The sequence below is a fragment of the Onychomys torridus genome, chromosome 1 (genome assembly GCF_903995425.1).
Source record: "Onychomys torridus chromosome 1, mOncTor1.1, whole genome shotgun sequence".
Taxonomy (NCBI): Eukaryota; Metazoa; Chordata; class Mammalia; order Rodentia; family Cricetidae; genus Onychomys; species Onychomys torridus.
The window spans coordinates 152,537,668-152,556,935 of NC_050443.1; the positions used below are offsets into that span (position 1 = coordinate 152,537,668).

The 19,268-nt window shown below is 40.5% G+C and overlaps 1 protein-coding gene across 3 annotated transcripts in view; it reads left to right on the forward strand.

Moving 5' to 3' along the window:
• Nucleotides 1-19,268, forward strand: part of Stambpl1 (STAM binding protein like 1) — a 61,771-nt gene that overhangs the window by 38,650 nt on the left and 3,853 nt on the right. For 2 of the 3 annotated variants that reach the window (XM_036166879.1, XM_036166873.1), the window contains 6 exons: nucleotides 7,588-7,805; nucleotides 11,220-11,295; nucleotides 12,566-12,661; nucleotides 14,569-14,926; nucleotides 16,060-16,184; nucleotides 17,007-17,144. In XM_036166879.1, the coding sequence (XP_036022772.1) occupies nucleotides 7,588-7,805; nucleotides 11,220-11,295; nucleotides 12,566-12,661; nucleotides 14,569-14,926; nucleotides 16,060-16,184; nucleotides 17,007-17,144 (1,011 nt within the window). The remainder of the gene's footprint in view (nucleotides 1-7,587; nucleotides 7,806-11,219; nucleotides 11,296-12,565; nucleotides 12,662-14,568; nucleotides 14,927-16,059; nucleotides 16,185-17,006; nucleotides 17,145-19,268) is intronic. The other variant, XM_036166886.1, reaches the window with a different exon arrangement.

Sequence of the window (19,268 nt, forward strand, 5' to 3'; positions counted from 1 at the left end):
TTCAGGGTGGACCTCATGTTGGGTACGCCAGTCCCTTTGTCACTCAGCTCCTTTACAGACAGAAGTTGGAGGTTTGCTTTGATGCTGATGCTCAAGGTGCCCACTTCACAAGCCCCCATCCCTGGCCCTCTGTAGAGACGTCTCCAACAGCGTCTCTGAAATTAGAAAACTATTCAGAAAACTACAAGAACAGCACTGTATGGTGTGGATCAAAGCAAGAGTATGTGGAAGTCTGTTTTTCTTCCTTACTTAGTACTTTGTTTCTTAACTGATAGGATATTTTTTAATGTTTTATTAATTTTTAGATAATTCCATACATTCATACAATGTATTCTGATCATATTAACTGCCTGTTCCTCCCCTAACACTTCTCAGAGCTATGACCCACTCACACTCACTCCCAGCTTTATGTCCTCTCTTTTTTTAGTAGTCCACAGAGTTCACTTTGTGCTGCCTGTCAACCCATGGGCAGGGGTTGCTAAAGCATGATTAACCTACCAGAGGGCCCACCCACCTTTAAGGGAAACCAAGTTTCTCTCTCCAAGAATCCATCAACTGTCAAGAGCTCCACAGCTAGAAGGGGGGCTCACAAGCCCCTCCCCACTCACGCTGGAGTGTTGACTGACTTCATCTTGTATAGGTCTTGTGTAGTTGACCGGACTTTCTTTGAGTTCATGGGTGCATTTGTCATGACCAGAAGACATTCTTTGACACCTCCTTGACCTCTGATTCTTACCTTTCTGCCTCTTCTTCCATTATGGTCCCTGAACCTTAGAAGGTCTGTAATATGCCCCATTTGTGACTGAGTACTCTGACCAGTTGTAAGTTAGTTTCTGCATTAATTGCCATCCACTTCACAAATAAACTTATTTGGTATGGTCTAAGAACTGCACAGATCTATGGGTATTTAGAGGGCAGTTTGATACTCTGTCTGTTTAGCAAAATAATAATAGTAGGTCCCATGAGCTCCCAACCATGGGTTCTTGGCTAGTACCAGGTATGCATAGTTGAATAAGACTGTTGATGACCTTTCTTTATCAGCAGCCTGTAATCCACCTTAGCCAGCAGGGAGTAATTTCCTGGTCAGTGCTAACTTGATTTCTCCATGTACTGTGAACAAAGTATGTATTGTCTTCAGCAGTAGAGTCTTACTATCAAGTTCTAGTGGGAAAACAAGAGCAATGACTATAGCCTGTATTGTGTAGGAGGTCTCCAGAACACTCCTAATAAACAGCTTGAGAGAAGGTGCTATTCACGGGGCACTGGGCTTTTTATCTGGCAATCTCTGCCATCTGGAAGAAGCATTATCTCTGGATAAGATCACTCTAATTATATCTTTATGAATCTCTCTGTCTTTCTCTTTGATAGACAGATATTTAGGAAGCTTATAAAATAGTAGGTTTCCATATGGCTTTTACAAGCATCCTTAGTGTTAGTCTTCTTTCCTCACTGCATTCGCTGTCCTTATCCCCTCCCTGCTTAAACCTCTTTTCCCATTATTCTCCTCCGTTTATACCGCCTGAGCACTACAGTCTCTTGCTACCTTAAGATCTTTTTTTAACCCTTCCCATCCCATCTATGGCTCCTTTCTAGTTTCCTCACTTTTATAGGTACTCCAAGTTAAATACACTAGATTTGATGCTAGGGTCCACATATGTCTGAGAACCTGTCACATGTGTCTTTCTGGGTCTTATTTACCTCACTTAGGAAATGTTTCCCAGTCTTATCCACTTATCTGAAATTTTCATAATTTAATTTTTTTCTTTGCAGCTGAATAAAATTCCACTGTATTTAGGTACCTCATTTTTGTCACCCATTGTTCAGCTGATGGCTGTTTCTATGTTCTGGCTATTTAAATAGGGCAATGATGAACAATATGAGTATGTGTCTCTGAAGTAGGAAAGAGAATAGTTCGGGTATATGTCAAGGAGTGATATATCTGGGTCAGATGGTAAATCTATTTGTAGTTTTGAGGAACCACCACACTTATTCCCATAGTGGCTGTGCCAGTTTATACTCTGACCATCATTGCATGAAGGTTCCTGCTGTGGGATGGTCTTTCCATATACTGTGAATATGTGTTGCTACCATTGGTTAATAAAGAAGCTGCTATGGCCTATAGCAAGGCAGAATAGAGCCAGGCTGGGAATCCAAGCAGAGAGACAGGGAGAAGGGTGGAGTCAGGAGATGCTCCAAGCTGCTGCCAGGAGAAGCAAGATGTGAGAGAACAGGTAATTGCCACAAAGTCACATGGCAAAACATAGACTATTAGGAATAGGTTGCATTAAGTTGTAAGAGCTAGATAGCAAGAAGCCCGAGCCATAGACCAAACAGTTTATGATTAATACAAGCCTCTGTGTTTATTGGGGACTGAACAGCTGCAGGACCAGGTGGGACAGAAACTTCTCCCTACATCTTTGTTTGTTTTCTTTTGTGCTCTATATTAGCCATTCTGATTGAAGTACAATGAGCTCTCAAAGTAGTCTTTATCTGATGGCTAAGGATGGTAGACACTTCAAAAATAATCCCTGGCCATCTGTACTTCTGAGAACTCTTCCCTCAGGTCCTTAGCATATTGTTTAATTGGGTTGTTTTATTGATGTCTAGTTTATTGAGTTCTTTCTATATTAGAGATACTAATCCTCTACCAGATATATAGTTGGTGAATACTTTCCTTTTTAATGAAATTCTGTTGGCTACCCTTTCAGTCAGTTAACAGATTCCTTAGCAGTATTGAAGCCTTTCAATTGTATGAAGTCCCACTTGTTGATAGTTGATGCTATTTCCTGGGCCACCAGAGTCCTATCAGAAAGTTCTTACTTGAGGTTTCAGGTCTAGCATTAGGATCTTTGTAGCTAGAGTTTTCCTGCCTGGCCCACAATCAGGACAAATCTCTCTCACCCGCCAGGTCCATAGACACTCAGAACCAACCAAGTAAATACACAGAAACTTACATTGTTTACGAACTGTATGGCTGTGGCAGGCTTCTTGTTATCTACTTCTTCTATCTTAAATTAACCCATTTCTATTAATCTGTACTTTGCCATGTGGCTTGTGGCTTACCGGTGTCTTTACATGTTGCTTGTCATGGCGGCATCTGGCGGTGTCTCCCTCCCCAGCCTTCCACTTCCCAAAATTCTCTTCTCTCTTGTCCTGCCTATACTTCCTGCCTGGCCACTGGCCAAACAGCATTTTATTTATACAGAGCGATATCCATAGCAGATCTTCAATACTTTTACAATTGATTTTGTGTGTGTGTGTGGAGGGGAGAGGGTGTAAAAGGATCAAGCTTTATTTTTCTACATGTAGACAGATAACCACTTTCTGTTAAAGTGGCTCTGTTCTCTGATGCATATTTTTTCCCATCTTTGTCAAAAGCCAGTGACTATAAGGTGCATGGACTTTTATCTGAGTCTTTGGTTCTATTCACTCAATCATGCTGACTGTTTTTAAGCTTTCTTTTTTTTTTTCTACTATAGCTTTGTAGTATAACTTGAAATCAGAAATGAAGATTCTTCCAGAAGTGTTTTTCTTGTTCAGGATTGTTTTGGCTAATTGCATCTTTGTGTTTTCATATGAAATTTAAAATTTCCTTTTCAATTTCTGTGAAGAACTGCACCAGAATTTTGATGAGGATTTCACTGAATCTGTAGATGGCTTTTGGTAAGATGATCATTTTCACAATATTAATCCTACTCATCCATGTGCATGAGAGTTCTTTCTATCTTCTGATATCCTCTTCAATTTCTTTCTTCAGTGTTTTAAAATTTTCACTGTATAAGTTGATTCCAGGTATTTTTAAAGCTACAGTGAGTGGAATTGTTTTCGAGGTTTCTTTCTCGGTCTGTTTTTCTTGTTGGTATAATAAGAAGACTATTAATTTTAAGTTAATTTTGTATCCTGCCACTTTTCTGAAAGTGGTTGCCTTCTCTGGGAGTTTCCTGGTAGAGTCCTTGGGGTATCTCATGTATAGAATCATTTGCTAATGAGGATACCTTGGCCTCTTCCATTCCTATTTGTATCTCTTATTTCATTTTCTTGTCTTATTATTCTAGCTAGAACTTCAAGGACAGGAGTGGTAACATATTTGTCCCTGGTCTTAGTGGAAATGCTTCAAGTTTTTCTCTGTTTAATGTGGTGGTTGGCTATTGGTTTCTCATGTATACCTTTCGCTCATTGAGAACTCTTCTTTCCATCCCTTCTTTCTATAGGAATTTTATCATGAGCAGTTTTTGGATTTTGTTAGAAAATGCCTTTGACAAATTCCAACAAAATAAAAAAATAAGTATTTATAGGGTTTTGGGTGTTAATTCAATATATGTATACGCTCTGCAGTGATCAAAACAGGGCAGATGTCACTTCCAATTCTCTATGTTAGAAATTTTCATATTACTTTATAAATTGTGGTCTTTTGTCACCCTATTGTGCTTTAGAACTATAAACTAATTCTTTCTACTAACTCTATTTTGGTTCCTGCTATCTAATGAAAGAAATGTTTTAATTTGGCATGAACTAACTAAGATAGGAAGAGCATATATTGCATTGCTGCTCATCATATATCTCTAGTTTTGCAATTCCTGACCAAGAGAAAACAGATCAAAAAGTGTAAGGTGAGCAACATTTTGTGTATCCTTTTATTGGGGTCACTTGGACCAGAAACTTCTTTCCTCTGGGAATGTAGGAGACTAAATATTACTATTTCTTGAACTGTAGTTGGACCTGGTATGCCCAACAATTCACAAGAAAGATACCTGGACACCTTGCAGAGAGAAGTCCAGTCTCTGGCACTTCCTTTGGTAGGAAATAGCAGGAAGGACCTTTCATGTTCATTGCTACAGGTTCAGTCAAAAGTAACAACAGGCCCAGGAAGTGTGGCTGCCTTTGGCATAATGGAAACTTAAGAAAAGCTTTATGACTCTTGTTATGTATTAAACCTTCAGAAGCAAGATTCGTTTCAGATTTCTAATGTTCTCCTTGCTATAAAGTTGGAAGTAAAGTAAATCAAATGACTCAAGAAAAATTTGTATGGATCTGATCTCCTACACTCTGTCCAGTTGGCTCAGTTATTCATGGCCAGAATAAGGCTATATCTGATTTAATTTTTTTTCAGAGATTTCTATGGACTTTGTTCAAATGTTTTACCTTCACTGTAGTTGGGTGTAGCATGAAACTCAAAGAGTTCTTATTAATAAAACTCAAACCCGAGATCATTTATTGGGGTGATTGCTGGAAGATCAGAGAAACAGAACAAGCAACGGCTATCTCACCTTGCTAGTTCCTCAGGTGATTCTGTTTCCTCAGGCTGGAAGCTTCTGAGTCCTCATCCAGATTGAATCTCAGCTAAACTGTGCTGTTCCAAAGCCTGAATGCTTCTGCAGCCAAAATGCTTAACCAAATGCTTAACTCCCTTAGTTCCTGGTCCTCACACCTTATATACCTTTCTCTTTCTGCCCCCACTCCCTGGGTTTTAAAGGTTGGGTTTCTGGGATTAAAGGCGTGGGTCACCATGCTTAGCTGTTTCTAACGTGGCCTTGAACTAGGAGAGCCTGGCTAGCTCTGCCTCCCAAGTGCTGAGATTAAAGGTGTGTACCACCACCGCCCAACTTCTGTTATAGCTTACTCTTCCCATTTTCTAGCCACCGTTTTTGGCTTTGTTCTAGTGGCTGGCTGTTCTCTGACCCCAGATATGTTTATTTCAGGGAACACACAATACCACCACAGTTGGGCTTGTAAGTTACCCATATCTGATTAAGGAGGGCCACAGGAAGCTGTTTTCTCTGGAGTTGCTGCATTCTTGGAGTGAGAAATAATGGTCAAGTGGTCTAAAGCTGGAGAATGCATTAAGTTCCTCTGCAAACACTAACTGAAACATCAATTTTCCAGCCATCTCCAGAGATCTTGAGTTTGCAGTTCTAACTTGGAGCCCATTAGGAATTTGCATTTTCAAGAACGGGCCCCGTCGCTGCTGATGCTGCAGGTTCCTGGCCCATACTGTTGAGACAGACAAGTCTGAACTAGGGGCAGACAAGCCGGGGTCTCAGCACTGTGTCCATTGCCTTGGCAAAGAGCCAGGCTCCATTCCCACATTGTTTATAGCTGCTCTTACATGTGGAGGGCTGAATTCAAAACAAAGAACATAAAATATTTACTAGTGGAAAAAAACCAAAACATTTTCCGAGCCTTGTATGCTCCATGCACTGCTCAGAGTATGCATAGTGGCTTTGTTAGTAAAATTCAAAGATAGCAATAGAAATGACTTTTCTCCATTATTTATTATCATTTTCTCACCTGAGAACTAATTAACAGAGCAATTACTATTAGATGGAAGTTTATTAGATTTATTTGTGTAAAAAAAAAAAAAAAAAGGCTTGGAGAGTGTTCTTTTTCCCAAAGGGCTTCTCCAGGAGTTTTCAGTTGCCATTTCTGTTTGTTCAGTGACAATGCAGGGAGACCCTAGAAACTCCCAATTAAACCAGATATATTATAAGATAGAAGCAAATGTAGCAGGAATCTTAAATGGTCTTTTTTAATAAAAACAAACCTGGTGCCAGGTATTGGGGTGAATGCTGGAAGATCAAAGAAGCAGAACAAGCCACAGCCACCTCACCTTGCCAGTTCCTCAGCTGATCCTGTTTCCTCGGACTGGAAGCTTCTGAGTCCTCATCCAAATGGATCTCAGCTGAACTGTGCTGCTCAAAGCCTAAAAGCTTAACCAGCTCTAGTTCCTGGTCCTCACGCCTTATATACCTTTCTGCTCCTGCTATCACTTCCTGGGATTAAAGGCGTGAGTCACCATGCCTACTTGTTTCCAGTGTGGCTTTAAACTCACAGAGATCTGGATGGATCTCTGCCTCCCAAGTGGTAGGATTAAGGTGTGTGTGCCACCATTTTCTGGCCTCTATATCTAGTGGTTGTTCTGTTCTCTGACCCCAGATAAGTTTATTAGGATACACAATATTTTGGGGAACACAATATCACCACAACCAAATCCTACCAATAACTTTAATGCAAGCAACTTTCTGGAGAACCTCAGAGTCCAATAACATGAACCCTCCTCTGACAAGAATGACCTAGAATGGTTAACATCCATAGCTTATATGATGCTTTACCTAAAACACTTACATACCTAGGAAATGCCACATGATTGTACTTTGAAACTTATGAAGAGGTCTTATGCCAACAAAAGTGCTTATTTTTTTCCTGGATGTGTGTCTTGGGTGTGCTTATGCAAAAAGATTTCATGTTGGTCTTATCATTAACTCTTTATGACAGGATTTTCTGAGGTATTCGTATTGGGTTTGTGGCACAGAAAATACATGTATTAAGTAAATAGTTATGTAATTTTAAAAAAATTATAATTGGTGGCTGAAGAGATGGCTCAGAGGTTAAGAGCACCAACTGCTCTTCCAGAGGTCCTGAGTTCAATTCCCAGCAACCACATGGTGGCTCACAACCATCTGTAATGAGATCTGGCGCCCTCTTCTCTATACATAATAAATAAATAAATCTTAAAAAAAAAAAGAAAGAAAGAAAAATCTGTTACCTTTAAAAAAAATTATAATTGGATACTTAAATGTTACATTGCAGAAGAAGTTAGCCGCTATGCCTGATCATACAGATGTTTCTCTAAATCCGGAAGAGCGGGTCCGTGCCCTAAGCAAGCTTGGTTGTAATATCTCCATTAATGAAGACATCACCCCACGCCGTTACTTCAGGTCTGGAGTGGAAATGGAAAGGATGGCATCCGTGTATTTGGAAGAAGGAAACCTGGAAAATGCCTTTGTTCTTTATAACAAATTCATAACGTAAGTCTTGTTTTAGAGGTCTTTAGAATGAGAACATTGAAACAGTATTTATGTGATATTTTGACATGGCAGTTTGCATACCATGAGAGTGTTCATTTTCAAACTAATTTGACCATTTTCAAAAAATGGAGTATCTGTGTTGATGTGCATTGAAAAACATCGAGATACCCTGCATGAGCCTCAGGAATTAGAAGAAGGTCAGGAGGGTTGAAGCTCTCCACAACCAGCCTGACCTGTCTCAGTCTTCACAACTGTAGTTTCACATTTCCTCCCATAGCAACATCAGCTTTCTGAGAGCAGGAGCCATGTTACTCCATCTAAGGCATGTAGAGTCTGCAACGACATTTTAAAAGTTTGATTTGAAGGGTGGAGAGCAGGGACACCTTAGGGAGCAAAGGAGAGATGTGATTTCTGGAGAGGGTACAGTAGTCCATTTCACATAGAATTGAGCAGTTTGTCTTGAGAAGGCATTTACTTGTTTATGCAAGAAGTTAATATACAGAAATTTAGCTTTCAAAATATTGAGCAAAAGTGAAGACACCACAATAGCCATCAGAAAAGGCTGCATTTCCCCCCAGACGTTTATTAGTAATATATCCTAACTTTAAGAGTTAGCCGAACTGGTTTTGGACTTCCAAGTTTGGTCATTTCACTGCCTATAAAATCTGTTCTTAACAATAATGATGGAATCTAAGCTAAGCCTTTTATTGTTTTAGTTTAAAGCCACGTGTTATTAATTTCATTCATTTGTTTTTAATTGAAAAATAGTGTATATTTATGATGTTTTTATTTGCCTACATATTTTTCAATGGCTAAGTCAAGCTAGTTAACTTATTATATCACCTACTTGCCATTTTTCATAGTGAAACTGTTTAAAAATTCATTGTCTTGCCAACTTTCTAGTGTATAGTTCATTGCTTATAGATACCATGTTGTGCACCAGCTCTCTGAAGTTATTCCTCTCATCTAACTTGAAATTTTGCACCCTTCAATGTTTTAAAAAGTGTGTGTGTGTGTGTGTGTGTGTGTGTGTGTGTGTGTGTATGTATGTATGATGGCTATACATATGTGCACATTTGTATGCATGGATGCAGGTGCGTGCACACCTCAGCATACAGATGGAGTTGAGAAAACAGCCTCATGTGTCCGTCCCCTCCCACCTTGTTTGGAGTCAGGGTTCCATGGAGTCCAGACTGACCGAAAGATGTCATGTACCCAGGGAAGGAGGAAGTTAAATTCCTTTTTTTGTTTTGTTTTGTTTTTTCAAGACAGGCTTTCTCTGTGTAGCTTTGCGCCTTTCCTGGAACTCGCTTTGTAGACCAGGCTGGCCTCAAACTCACAGAGATCCGCCTGCCTCTGCCTCCCGAGTGCTGGGATTAAAGGCGTGCACCACTACCGCCCGGCTGGAAGTTAAATTCTTGATCTTCTTGCCTCTACTTCCCAAGGCTTGAGGATAGTAAGTGTGCACCACTATGTGTGGCATAGCCTTTGCCTTTTAGAAATTCCAATTGTAAGTGAGATCATGAACTACTTGTATTCTTTATTTTGCTTACTTTATTTATAATTTAAGTAGTTCATTTGGGAAGGGGTGTTATTCTGAAAATGTTCAAATTGAAAGAATAAAATATTTTAAAAAAACTATTTTTAATGATTCCACTAAGGACAAAAGTAAAAACAATTTACATATTATTTAATTTCCAAGTTAATAAGCTTGAAAACTTAATGTAAGAATTGGTGACTGCCTTCATTCTATCTGGGAAAAAAAATCAGTGGTTATCAGGAAGTTGAGCAATAGATATGGAACTGAAGGTTGTCTACCACAGTTTATGGCCAGAACCCTGTAAAAGTTTTAGCTTCTGAATTATATTTTCAGTATGTTATATATTTTCCACCTTCAGGTCCAATTTTGTGTAAAGATCCCCCCACCCCCCCTCCTCCTCATGAAGGAGCAAGGCCACTGTTAGTGAGTATCAGAGCATTTGGATTCTCTTCTCACATTAGTTGAGTGAGAATATTTACTTCACTTATTTTCCCTGGGCCTCAGTGATGCACTGACAAATGAGGCCTTAGGGAGAAAATGTCTGAGGACACTTCAGTTCCGAGGGTCTGTAATTTTACTGATTCTGAAGTCTTTGGCAGCTAATAGCTTTTCTTTAGCTCCTGCAAGCCTTAGCCATCTCATTTTAGAAATGGAAGTCACGTCTGTGTTTAAGTGTGACCTCTAATCCTGCCATAAGGTGAGATGAAATGAATACGTATGTGTGGTTAAAAGCAGCAGAACCGGTAATTGCAAGGTACTCATGTTAGATGATCTATACTCCACCATGATCTATTAAGGAAAGCCAGTCATTCATTTTACAAATCTGTATCAATCACTTTTTATGGGCTAACTCCACTCCTCATGCCAGGGATACATCCTAGAGTAAGGAAGAGGAACGTCTGCCCCTGCAGAAGTGATTTTGCTTTCTCTGTGAGCAGTGCACCTGCCTTGCATGGTTTTCTCTTCACCTCTGCTGAATCTTTTTCCTCCCACGGGGAGTGGAAAATAACTTCCGTTTAACAAGCCCACTAGAGATTCTGTTGCTGTCTCTCTTAGCTGTGAACTTTCAGGTATGAGTTTTGACAAACACACGATAGTGGTGCTAATTCACGAGTGGGTGCTTGAGTCTTTTTCAGGGATGAAAGGGATTTATACCCATTGTTCCAAAATCTTACACGTAAGTAAGACAGTGCTCTTGTGGGCTCAAGTACCCAGGACCCAAGAAAGACTAGAGAATAAAGGGAGCATGTAGAAATCCTGACCTCAGCCCTTGCCTTAGTTCGCTTGTTACTGCTGTGCTAAAGGCCATGACCAAAAGTAACTTGAGGAGGAAAGGGTTTATATTCCAACAGACAATTCTGATCACAGTCCATCACAAAGGGAAGTCAAGGCAAGTACCTAGATGCAGAAACTCGCAGAAGCCATGGAGGAATGCTGCTTACTGGCTTGTTCCTCATGGCTTGCTCAGCCTGCTTTCTTATAACATCCAGGACCAACTGTCTAGGGGAAGCTCCACCCATAGTGGACTGAGCTTGCCCACAGTGATCACTAATTAAGTCAAAGTTTCACAGAGTGGCCTCCAGGCCAGTCTGAAGGTGGCATTTTCTCAGCTGAGGTTTGTCCTCCCAGATGATCTGAGCTCGCAGGAAGTTGACGAAAACAAAAAACTAACCAGCACAGCCCTGCTGTAAGTACTGTAGAGTTGGAATGCTATACATGCTGACCTCTGTGGAAAAGGTGAGTGGGAAGAGCATAGTTAAAGAAAAGCTGTTGAGTGGATCTTTTGTTTGTTTGTTTTAAAGATTGCTTGTTAGAAACTGTCACTGGCCTTTTGTGGCCACAGAATGCTAATGCTGCGGTTTTTCCTTCTCTAGCTTGTTTGTAGAAAAGCTCCCCAGCCATCGAGATTACCAGCAATGTGAAGTACCGGAGAAGCAGGATATCATGAAGGTACACTGAGCTGACCCTCTGCTGTGGGATCCAGTGACCTTAAGTCTGTGTTATTGAGTCATAGCTTCCACCTTGTCCTGTCCTCTGGAGAGGGCAGCCATCACAAGAACCCCATTTCATCAGCCATGACGTTTGGATTTCCTCCTAACACGTTTAGTGGTTATGACTGTGGCCATTCAACGTGTCTAATTTACATTGGGGAAGAGAAGCGAGAGAGAAGGGAATGTGCTCCATTAACTAATGATGTAGAGAAGGAGCTGTTTTACAACTCCTCCCAGAGAGGATGAATTTTTCATGTTCTTATTTGTAGCAATCACTTTGGCTGCATTTGATTTCTTTTCCACAGGATAAAATAACTATTTGAAAATCAGAGGCGATTTTTGAGGTAGTCCCAACTTTTAGCTACAGTCACGTGCTGTGTACACGATGATGTTCCAACACCTATAGATGATAGTGGTTCCTTTAACTTCTATTGCCTAGTGACATCATAACCATCTTAGTTTATACTATAATTTTCACATGGCAACAAAATCATATCCCTGTTGTTAAGTGGTATGTAACCATTTACCTCCTAGAATGAAATTTTGGTGGGAGAGTTTAGCTAGAGGCAAGAAGCTTGGATCCTAGTCCTAACTGGACCTTCAACTACTTGTGTGAACCGATCTCACGAGGCTTTTGCTTCACTGTTCCTTCACAAAGGAGGGTGCAATTGAATTCTATCCAGTTTCCTAGGTTTTCCTGTCACTAAGAACCACTAAAGAAGTTGTCTGAGATCTTGGCTCCTTCACACCTCCCTACAAATGTGAATCCAGTAGATCTGGGATTAGCCTTGGAATTTGAATTGTTATAAAAGGTTCTTCAGCCTTTTACATCTGACATGAGTAGGAATCCTTACCCACCACATACACTTTAATCTCCCTTGTAATGCCAATAATAAATGATTTCCAAGTGTAATACAAAATTCTATTGGTACCTTCCTAAGCAAAATGCTTATCTAACTAGTGGAACCAATAGAGATCTTACAAAGGGACACACATACACACACACACACACACACACAGAGTTTTTTTTTTTTTTTCATTGCTAAAAGCTGTATTTTGGAATTCTAGAATAGATTTATTTTTCTGAGGTTATCTTTGCTTCTTATAACTTGATTTCTAATATGTATCCCAGCTATTTTTATTTCTCAGCTGATGCTCTGAAAGAGTATCCTGGAAATCCCACTAATTGATATATATATATATATATATATATATTTATTTTTTTAAAGAAACTGAAGGAAATTGCATTCCCAAGGACAGATGAGTTGAAAAAGGACCTGCTAAGGAAATATAACATAGAATACCAAGAGTATTTGCAAAGCAAAGTAAGTTCTATAGGCACATTTATTTCTTCACCCTGTGTGTGTGTGTGTGTGTGTGTGTGTGTGTGTGTGAAAAAGGTTTATGAATATCATTTCTGTATGAGTTTCTGAAATATATACATTTAAATTAAAAATTAAAGATGCAATGATGTGAAACTAATAAAAGATTCATGTAGATGTCAATATTAAGCACATGCTCTAAGGATGTGGTATTATCATTTCCTAAAATGTCTAATAAAGCAATGCATTAGGAAGTGGATTTCCTACAGCGATTTAAATGGCGCTTCTGACCGAGTTGTGCTAGTGTAACCTTGAGCCAGATGGCTGGTACATTTTTTTCCCCAGATGAACAGAAGCAGCAGAAAGTAGAAAGAAACAGAGCATGATTTTTGATGTATTTAATTATGTAGGCCTTGGAAATGTGAATTTAGTTCCTAAATAGTACAGTCGACATTTCATCAAGATAGAACAACTCACCATGTGGGTGAAACATAATCATAGTTCCAATGGATGCTAGTTTCTGGATTTTTCTTACACAGCGAAAGGAGACTGAGGGGCATTGAAAGGAGAGATAAACCAGTAAATCTGTGGAGTTCTCAGATTTTGTATGCAAATTCTTAGGTCTTGTGAGATCATTAGAAGTTATGCTTTGCTTCTTTGGGGCTGGGTGACCATTTGCTTTGGAGGTTGCCAGCTTAACCACTTCTCACTTCACCTCAATCTCACGACCTTTGCTAACAGTCCCAGAGCTTCTGGGACATAGCTGGAAGGCTGGCTGGCATGAGGCATTTTAGCTCAACTGTAGAGGGAGTACAGATGGTGTACCTGCAGGGCCTCCCTGGGAGGAGCAATCAGACAGCTGTGTCATGTTATACTGCAGTAACACTAGTAGCCTCACTCAATCGTACCCCACAGCCAGTTGTACCCCATGTGCAAATTTCTGGAGAGGTAGAGGGGGAGCAGCCAAGGCTGTGGAGAGGATTAAACCTACCTGTAAGCCCTGACTAGGCAGCAGCAGCCTCCCTTGATGCTTGTAGGAAGTGTAGAATCCGTGCCAAATCGGAATTCCTAATGCTAACAAGGCCCAAAGTGATTCGCATGTGTTAAACATTACTGTAATCCCTGTGCTCTCCCCCCTTCCAGTAGCTTGCCACTAAGTTTCCTTCAACATCAGCTGGGGAACTTGCTAGCCCTTGGTATCCTTCTACCCTAATAATGCCCAGATGTTTTGTTGAGACTGGGTGTTGGGATTCTTAATTTTTAACACGCTTTTGATTAGAAGTAGAAACACTGATAGGAGAAATGTGAGACACTTTTGGGAACCACTTCTCTGTGATTCCCTTTCTCCATAAAGTATGCCCAAAAGATACATTCTGTAGACAAATATAGAAAGGCTCTAGGGAGCCCCAAGCAAAAAAACTTAGAACAATGAGCATGCTGCTCTGGTTGTCATTTCCAGTACAGCGGCCACAGGGGGCTGCTGGGCACTTAGAATGGGACTACTGTGCCTGAGACCTGGTTTTATTAAATCTCAGTTTGTTTGAATTTAAGTAGCAGCGTCTGGCAAGTGGCTACCAGATTGGGCAGTGTTGTTTAAGTGATGAGATACTTTGTTCCAAGCCGTCTGAGGGGTCAGGAGAACAGGATATTAATATTCCAGTCTTTAGAACCACTGGGGAATGTAGAGCATGGTTTCTGTGCTGCTCTTGTGAAATATGATGGATATAGAAACTGTTTTCTTTATCAAATTCAGTGTTTTTGCTGTGATGATTGTTTTTTGTTTTACTATGAATCAATCTCTCTCTCTCTCTCTCTCTCTCTCTCTCTCTCTCTCTCTCTTTCTTTCTCCCCTCCCACCACGTGATTTTGGCTTGGAAACTAACATTTTCTTCTGGCAACCATATCCTCAGAACAAATATAAAGCTGAAATTCTCAAAAAGTTGGAACATCAGAGACTGATCGAGGCGGAGCGCAAGCGCATAGCTCAGATGCGCCAGCAGCAACTAGAATCCGAACAGTTCCTGTTTTTCGAAGATCAACTCAAGAAGCAGGAGTTGGCCCGGGGCCAGATGCGAGGTCAAGACACCCCGGTGCTGTCTGAGCAGACTGACGGAAGCGGGCTGTCCTGCTTTTCCACCCACCAGAATAACTCTCTACGGAACGTATTTGCAGATCAGCCTCTTAAAAGTGATGGCAGCGATTTTGCTGACCACTCTCCTCCAGTGAACAGGGCCTTAAAGCCAGCGGCCACTCTGAGTGCTGTTCAGAGTAAGTGATGTAGGAGTCAAGCGCATCATCTTTTACTATATCTAACTTTAAAATCCAACACACCTAACTTATCTGATCACAGAGCAGTCATATTTTGTTACTGGATAGAGATTTTGAATGAAAGTTTAAGCATTTATTTTCCTTCTTTGGGTTTTACTCAAGACATACATACATCTTTTTGTTGTTGTTGTTGTTTTGTTTTATTTTGTTTTGTTTTTTGAGACAGGGTTTCTCTGTGTCATTTTAGTGCCTGTCCTGGATCACACTCTGTAGACCAGGCTGGCCTCGAACTCACAGAGATCCACCTGGCTCTGCCTCCGGAGTGCTGGAATTAAAGGCATGTGCCATCACCACCCAGCTGCATACATACATCTTAAAGGGAAACACACTGGGGACTCATGAAGGAAGATACTGAGAAATTAGTTGCTGAGACCCTGGCTCAATAGCCAGATACTGGTGTGCAGTGTTCAGCAACAGCATGGACCGATGGAGTGTCCGTCTCATGAACAGATAGCCTGTGAGCCATATGAGTTTCCACCGGCAGTTAGTGGTGTTAATTTTACGTACTGTCAGTCACCATCTCTTGCAAGTTCCCAAATCGAGCAGGCAATTCTTGTTGGCAGAGGAGGCACCTATTTAAGAGTCGTGGTAGGCAGCCATTGTGCATGCAGCTTTACTGGTAACTGTCTCCAGAAAGAACATGCTTTTGTCTACTGATCTCTCATGTTCATTAAGCTAGAAGTAACACATAACAAATACACTGGGGAATATTCATCCTGTATCTTATGATATGTGAACTGTACTCTGTGGGTTCATTGATGTGTTTGCTATGGGCAGAAAGAAAATGCACATATGTAAGAGCTGTTCCAGAGGGCAGTTGTGTAAGTGTGCTGGCTCTCTATAAACTTTCTTATAAAATAATTTGCATGTTTACACTCCTTCTAATCAATATTTACTTTCAAGAGTTGTGGTTTCTTTTTTTGTTTTGTAATGAACTGTGGAAAGTGGAGCATCTGATAGTGTCTGTGTTGAAATTTGTACTTTATTTGCTGGCCAAAATTCACTTCTGAAGGATGAGACCCAAGACTTGTTTTGTTTTGTTTTTTAAATCATGCTTCTCCTTTCTGTCTTAGATTTAGTGGTTGAAGGACTGAGGTGTGTTGTTTTATCAAGAGATCTTTGCCATAAATTTCTGCTGCTGGCTGAATCTAACACAGTAAGAGGAATAGAAACCTGTGGGATCCTGTGTGGCAAACTGGTAAGGTCTTGTTTCATCTCTCAACGGGTCGCTTTCAGCAGCATTGGCTTCCCTGAGATAAGGAGAGCGGGGAAGAAGCATGTGGGGGAGGGACTGTAAATATTATGAAATCAGTCTGATGCACATGAACTTTCTTAAACAGTTGTCATCGTTCAAGAACTCCACATTCTAAAAGTGAACTCTAGAATTTCAGAAACTCCATAAAACACTCTAAAGAAAATATTTAGAGAACCGGCAGATTACAAGTCAAGGTGTAAGAAATAATGCTCGAGGGGTAGGAAGGCCCTGAGGCTGGAGGGCTGTGGTGCCATAGAAGGATGGGAAGGCTAGTGGATGACACCACCCCATAGCCCAGTGATCTAAAACCTTCCCTCATCTTTACATCAAGACCCTTTCTTTTCCACACATACCTACCCTCAAGGAGAGTGATGTGTTTCTTCTTTCTACTTAATTATAAAAGCCACATTATTTTAATTTTGGGAAACACTGGTGACTTAGAGGAAAGTCCTAATTCTTTCATAATTACATATAATTGATTAAAACAACAACAACAAGACATCAACCCCTACAACTCACAGGAGTACCTTTTTGTAACTCCACACATTTGCCAAAATGGTCTCTGTCCCTCCACAGAAACCCGCCTTGCTGTGTGAAGACATTTTCCTTTGTAGATCCAGTATGCCAAGGCATTATGATAGTGTCCTAGTGAGAGGGATGCTACAAATACTGAGGTCCACTAGCCAATAACGAAGCATCTCACATCCCCTTCAGACGTCTCTTCTGTCAGACACTTGTTACTACTTTTGGATAATTGTTTTCTAGACACATAATGAATTCACTATTACCCATGTGATCGTGCCAAAACAGTCTGCGGGCCCAGACTATTGCGACGTGGAGAATGTAGAGGAATTGTTCAGTGTCCAGGATCAACATGGTCTCCTCACACTTGGATGGATTCATGTACGTTTGGCCTTTGGTGGTTTTGTTTATTTTAGTGTGGTGTCTTGTTTTCTTCATACAGGGGATTTAGCTGAATTTAAATAGTTTCTTGTTTTTATGTTTCCCCAGAAGTAATCAGTATCACAGTTTGTTCAATGACTGGTTGTGTCTAAATCTGTCACAGCTGGACTTAAAAGGAGTATCCTATACCTCCCTGTTTCATCCAGAGTTAACAAAGGGACCACATGACAGTAGGACTTTATCGGATGGGTTCAGATAATCTAACAGAGACTTAGCCAGATTCTTAACTGTGTAATAGTCTCCTTTCCAATGCTGTAGGTCTAAATTAACAGTGCTTGTGTATACCAGAGGGGGTCCACACACTCAGTGCCCTGCCTGCCCTACAGAGCAGAAGTGTATACATAAAATTGCTGGGGAGGTGAACAAATGGCTAAGGTCAGAGTATTGGGTTCTAACATCTCTTGGGATGCTGTAGATGTGAAACTAGGCTTATACATCATATAGACATGAGTTCAATAAATGTCAGCTCCTTTAAGCGTTCATGATAGGAACATTGGCAAGTGAGGTTAACTGTAACAGCAACTTCACCATCCACAAAATAGGAACCATAATAATTGACTTCATTTAATACTGAATGAGAAATGAAATAATGCCAGTGAATTTCTTAATATTTTCTAGAAGCTCAGAAAACGACCCAATCTTGGGCACTGTGTTTGTCTGTTTATGCACCTGTAGTAAAATATCTGAGACTAGATAACTTATAAAAAAAAAAAGAGAGTTCTCATTCTTACACTTCTAGGGACTGGTAGAAACATCAAGGCATTGGTGTCCGGTGGGAACTGCTTGATGTTTCCAAAGCAACACCTCGTTGCTCTATCCATTCATGGTGGGAGAAGGAAGAGCAAGAGAACTCTCCATTCACCCCAAGTGCTTACTTGGGGGTGTCATTGGTCACCTCCTGAAGGCCACACCTCCCACTGCTATCTCTTTGATTTGGTTCCTTTACAGATTATCAAGAGAACATCATTCTAATGATAGCAGACAGAGACAAGTCATCTCACTATCGTGGGATGCAGGCCAAAAGGTCTAAGGCACAGTGGGTGCCTGCAATAGACCTAAAGAATGAGCAGGGATTGGTTAGCATTTTATTTATTTGTAGAAAAGTGCTGGGTAGGATCAATGTGAGCATACACACACTTGCTAAGTGTTATTACAAGATAATTTAGGAGGGTGGAGGAGACATCATTCCCACTCGGCCTTTGTACCTCTGTCCTCCTAGTTAGGACTACCAACAACTTATTTTCAAGTTCTCTCATTGAGTGAAGCTAATGAGTTCTCACACTGATTTGATGTGATCAGTAATAAAGATAAGCTATTAAAGCACTATGAAAAGTATAAACCAACCCCCAATTTATTGTCAAATAAACTTTCTACTCTTTTATTTGGCTTACTTAATAATAAATAATATGCCTTACTATTGGATGGAAATTACTGTTTTAAAGTCTTTATTTAGCCTAACAGAATTTATCTAGAATGCATTTTACAGCAAAAAAAAACTATAGCACAGAGGCCTGGGGAGATGGGTCAGTTGGTTCAAGTACTTGCCATGCAAAAATGAGGACCTGAGTTCAGAACCACGGTACCTACCTAAAGAGCTGGGTGCTGCCACATGAGCCTAGAGTCCTAGAACTGAGGAGACAGTTAGAGACAGGCAGATCACTGGTGACTGCCAGCCAGCCAGGCAACCTGGACAAGTTTGTGAGCTCCAGGTCCAATAGGAAAAACAGACCCAAAAAATAAGGTGAAGAGCAATAGAGGAATACACTTGATGTTATCTTTTGGCCTCTACATGCACGTGCATACATGAACATGTAATACACCACTATATCGCACATACATGCACGCACACACATACACAAGCTGTAGCAAGGAAATTATAACAAACTGAAAGTGGTAGTTTTTAAAATTGCATATTCAGGAGAATCTGTGTTCATCTTGATGAACAATTCCCAAATTAGAATCAGAGGTTTTCCTAAGAGGTGCTACATCTGTTGTGTACACTAGAGTGAGTTTAAGTTGTTTAAATAATGGACTTGCCATCATTCTAGACTTCCAAGACTTTAG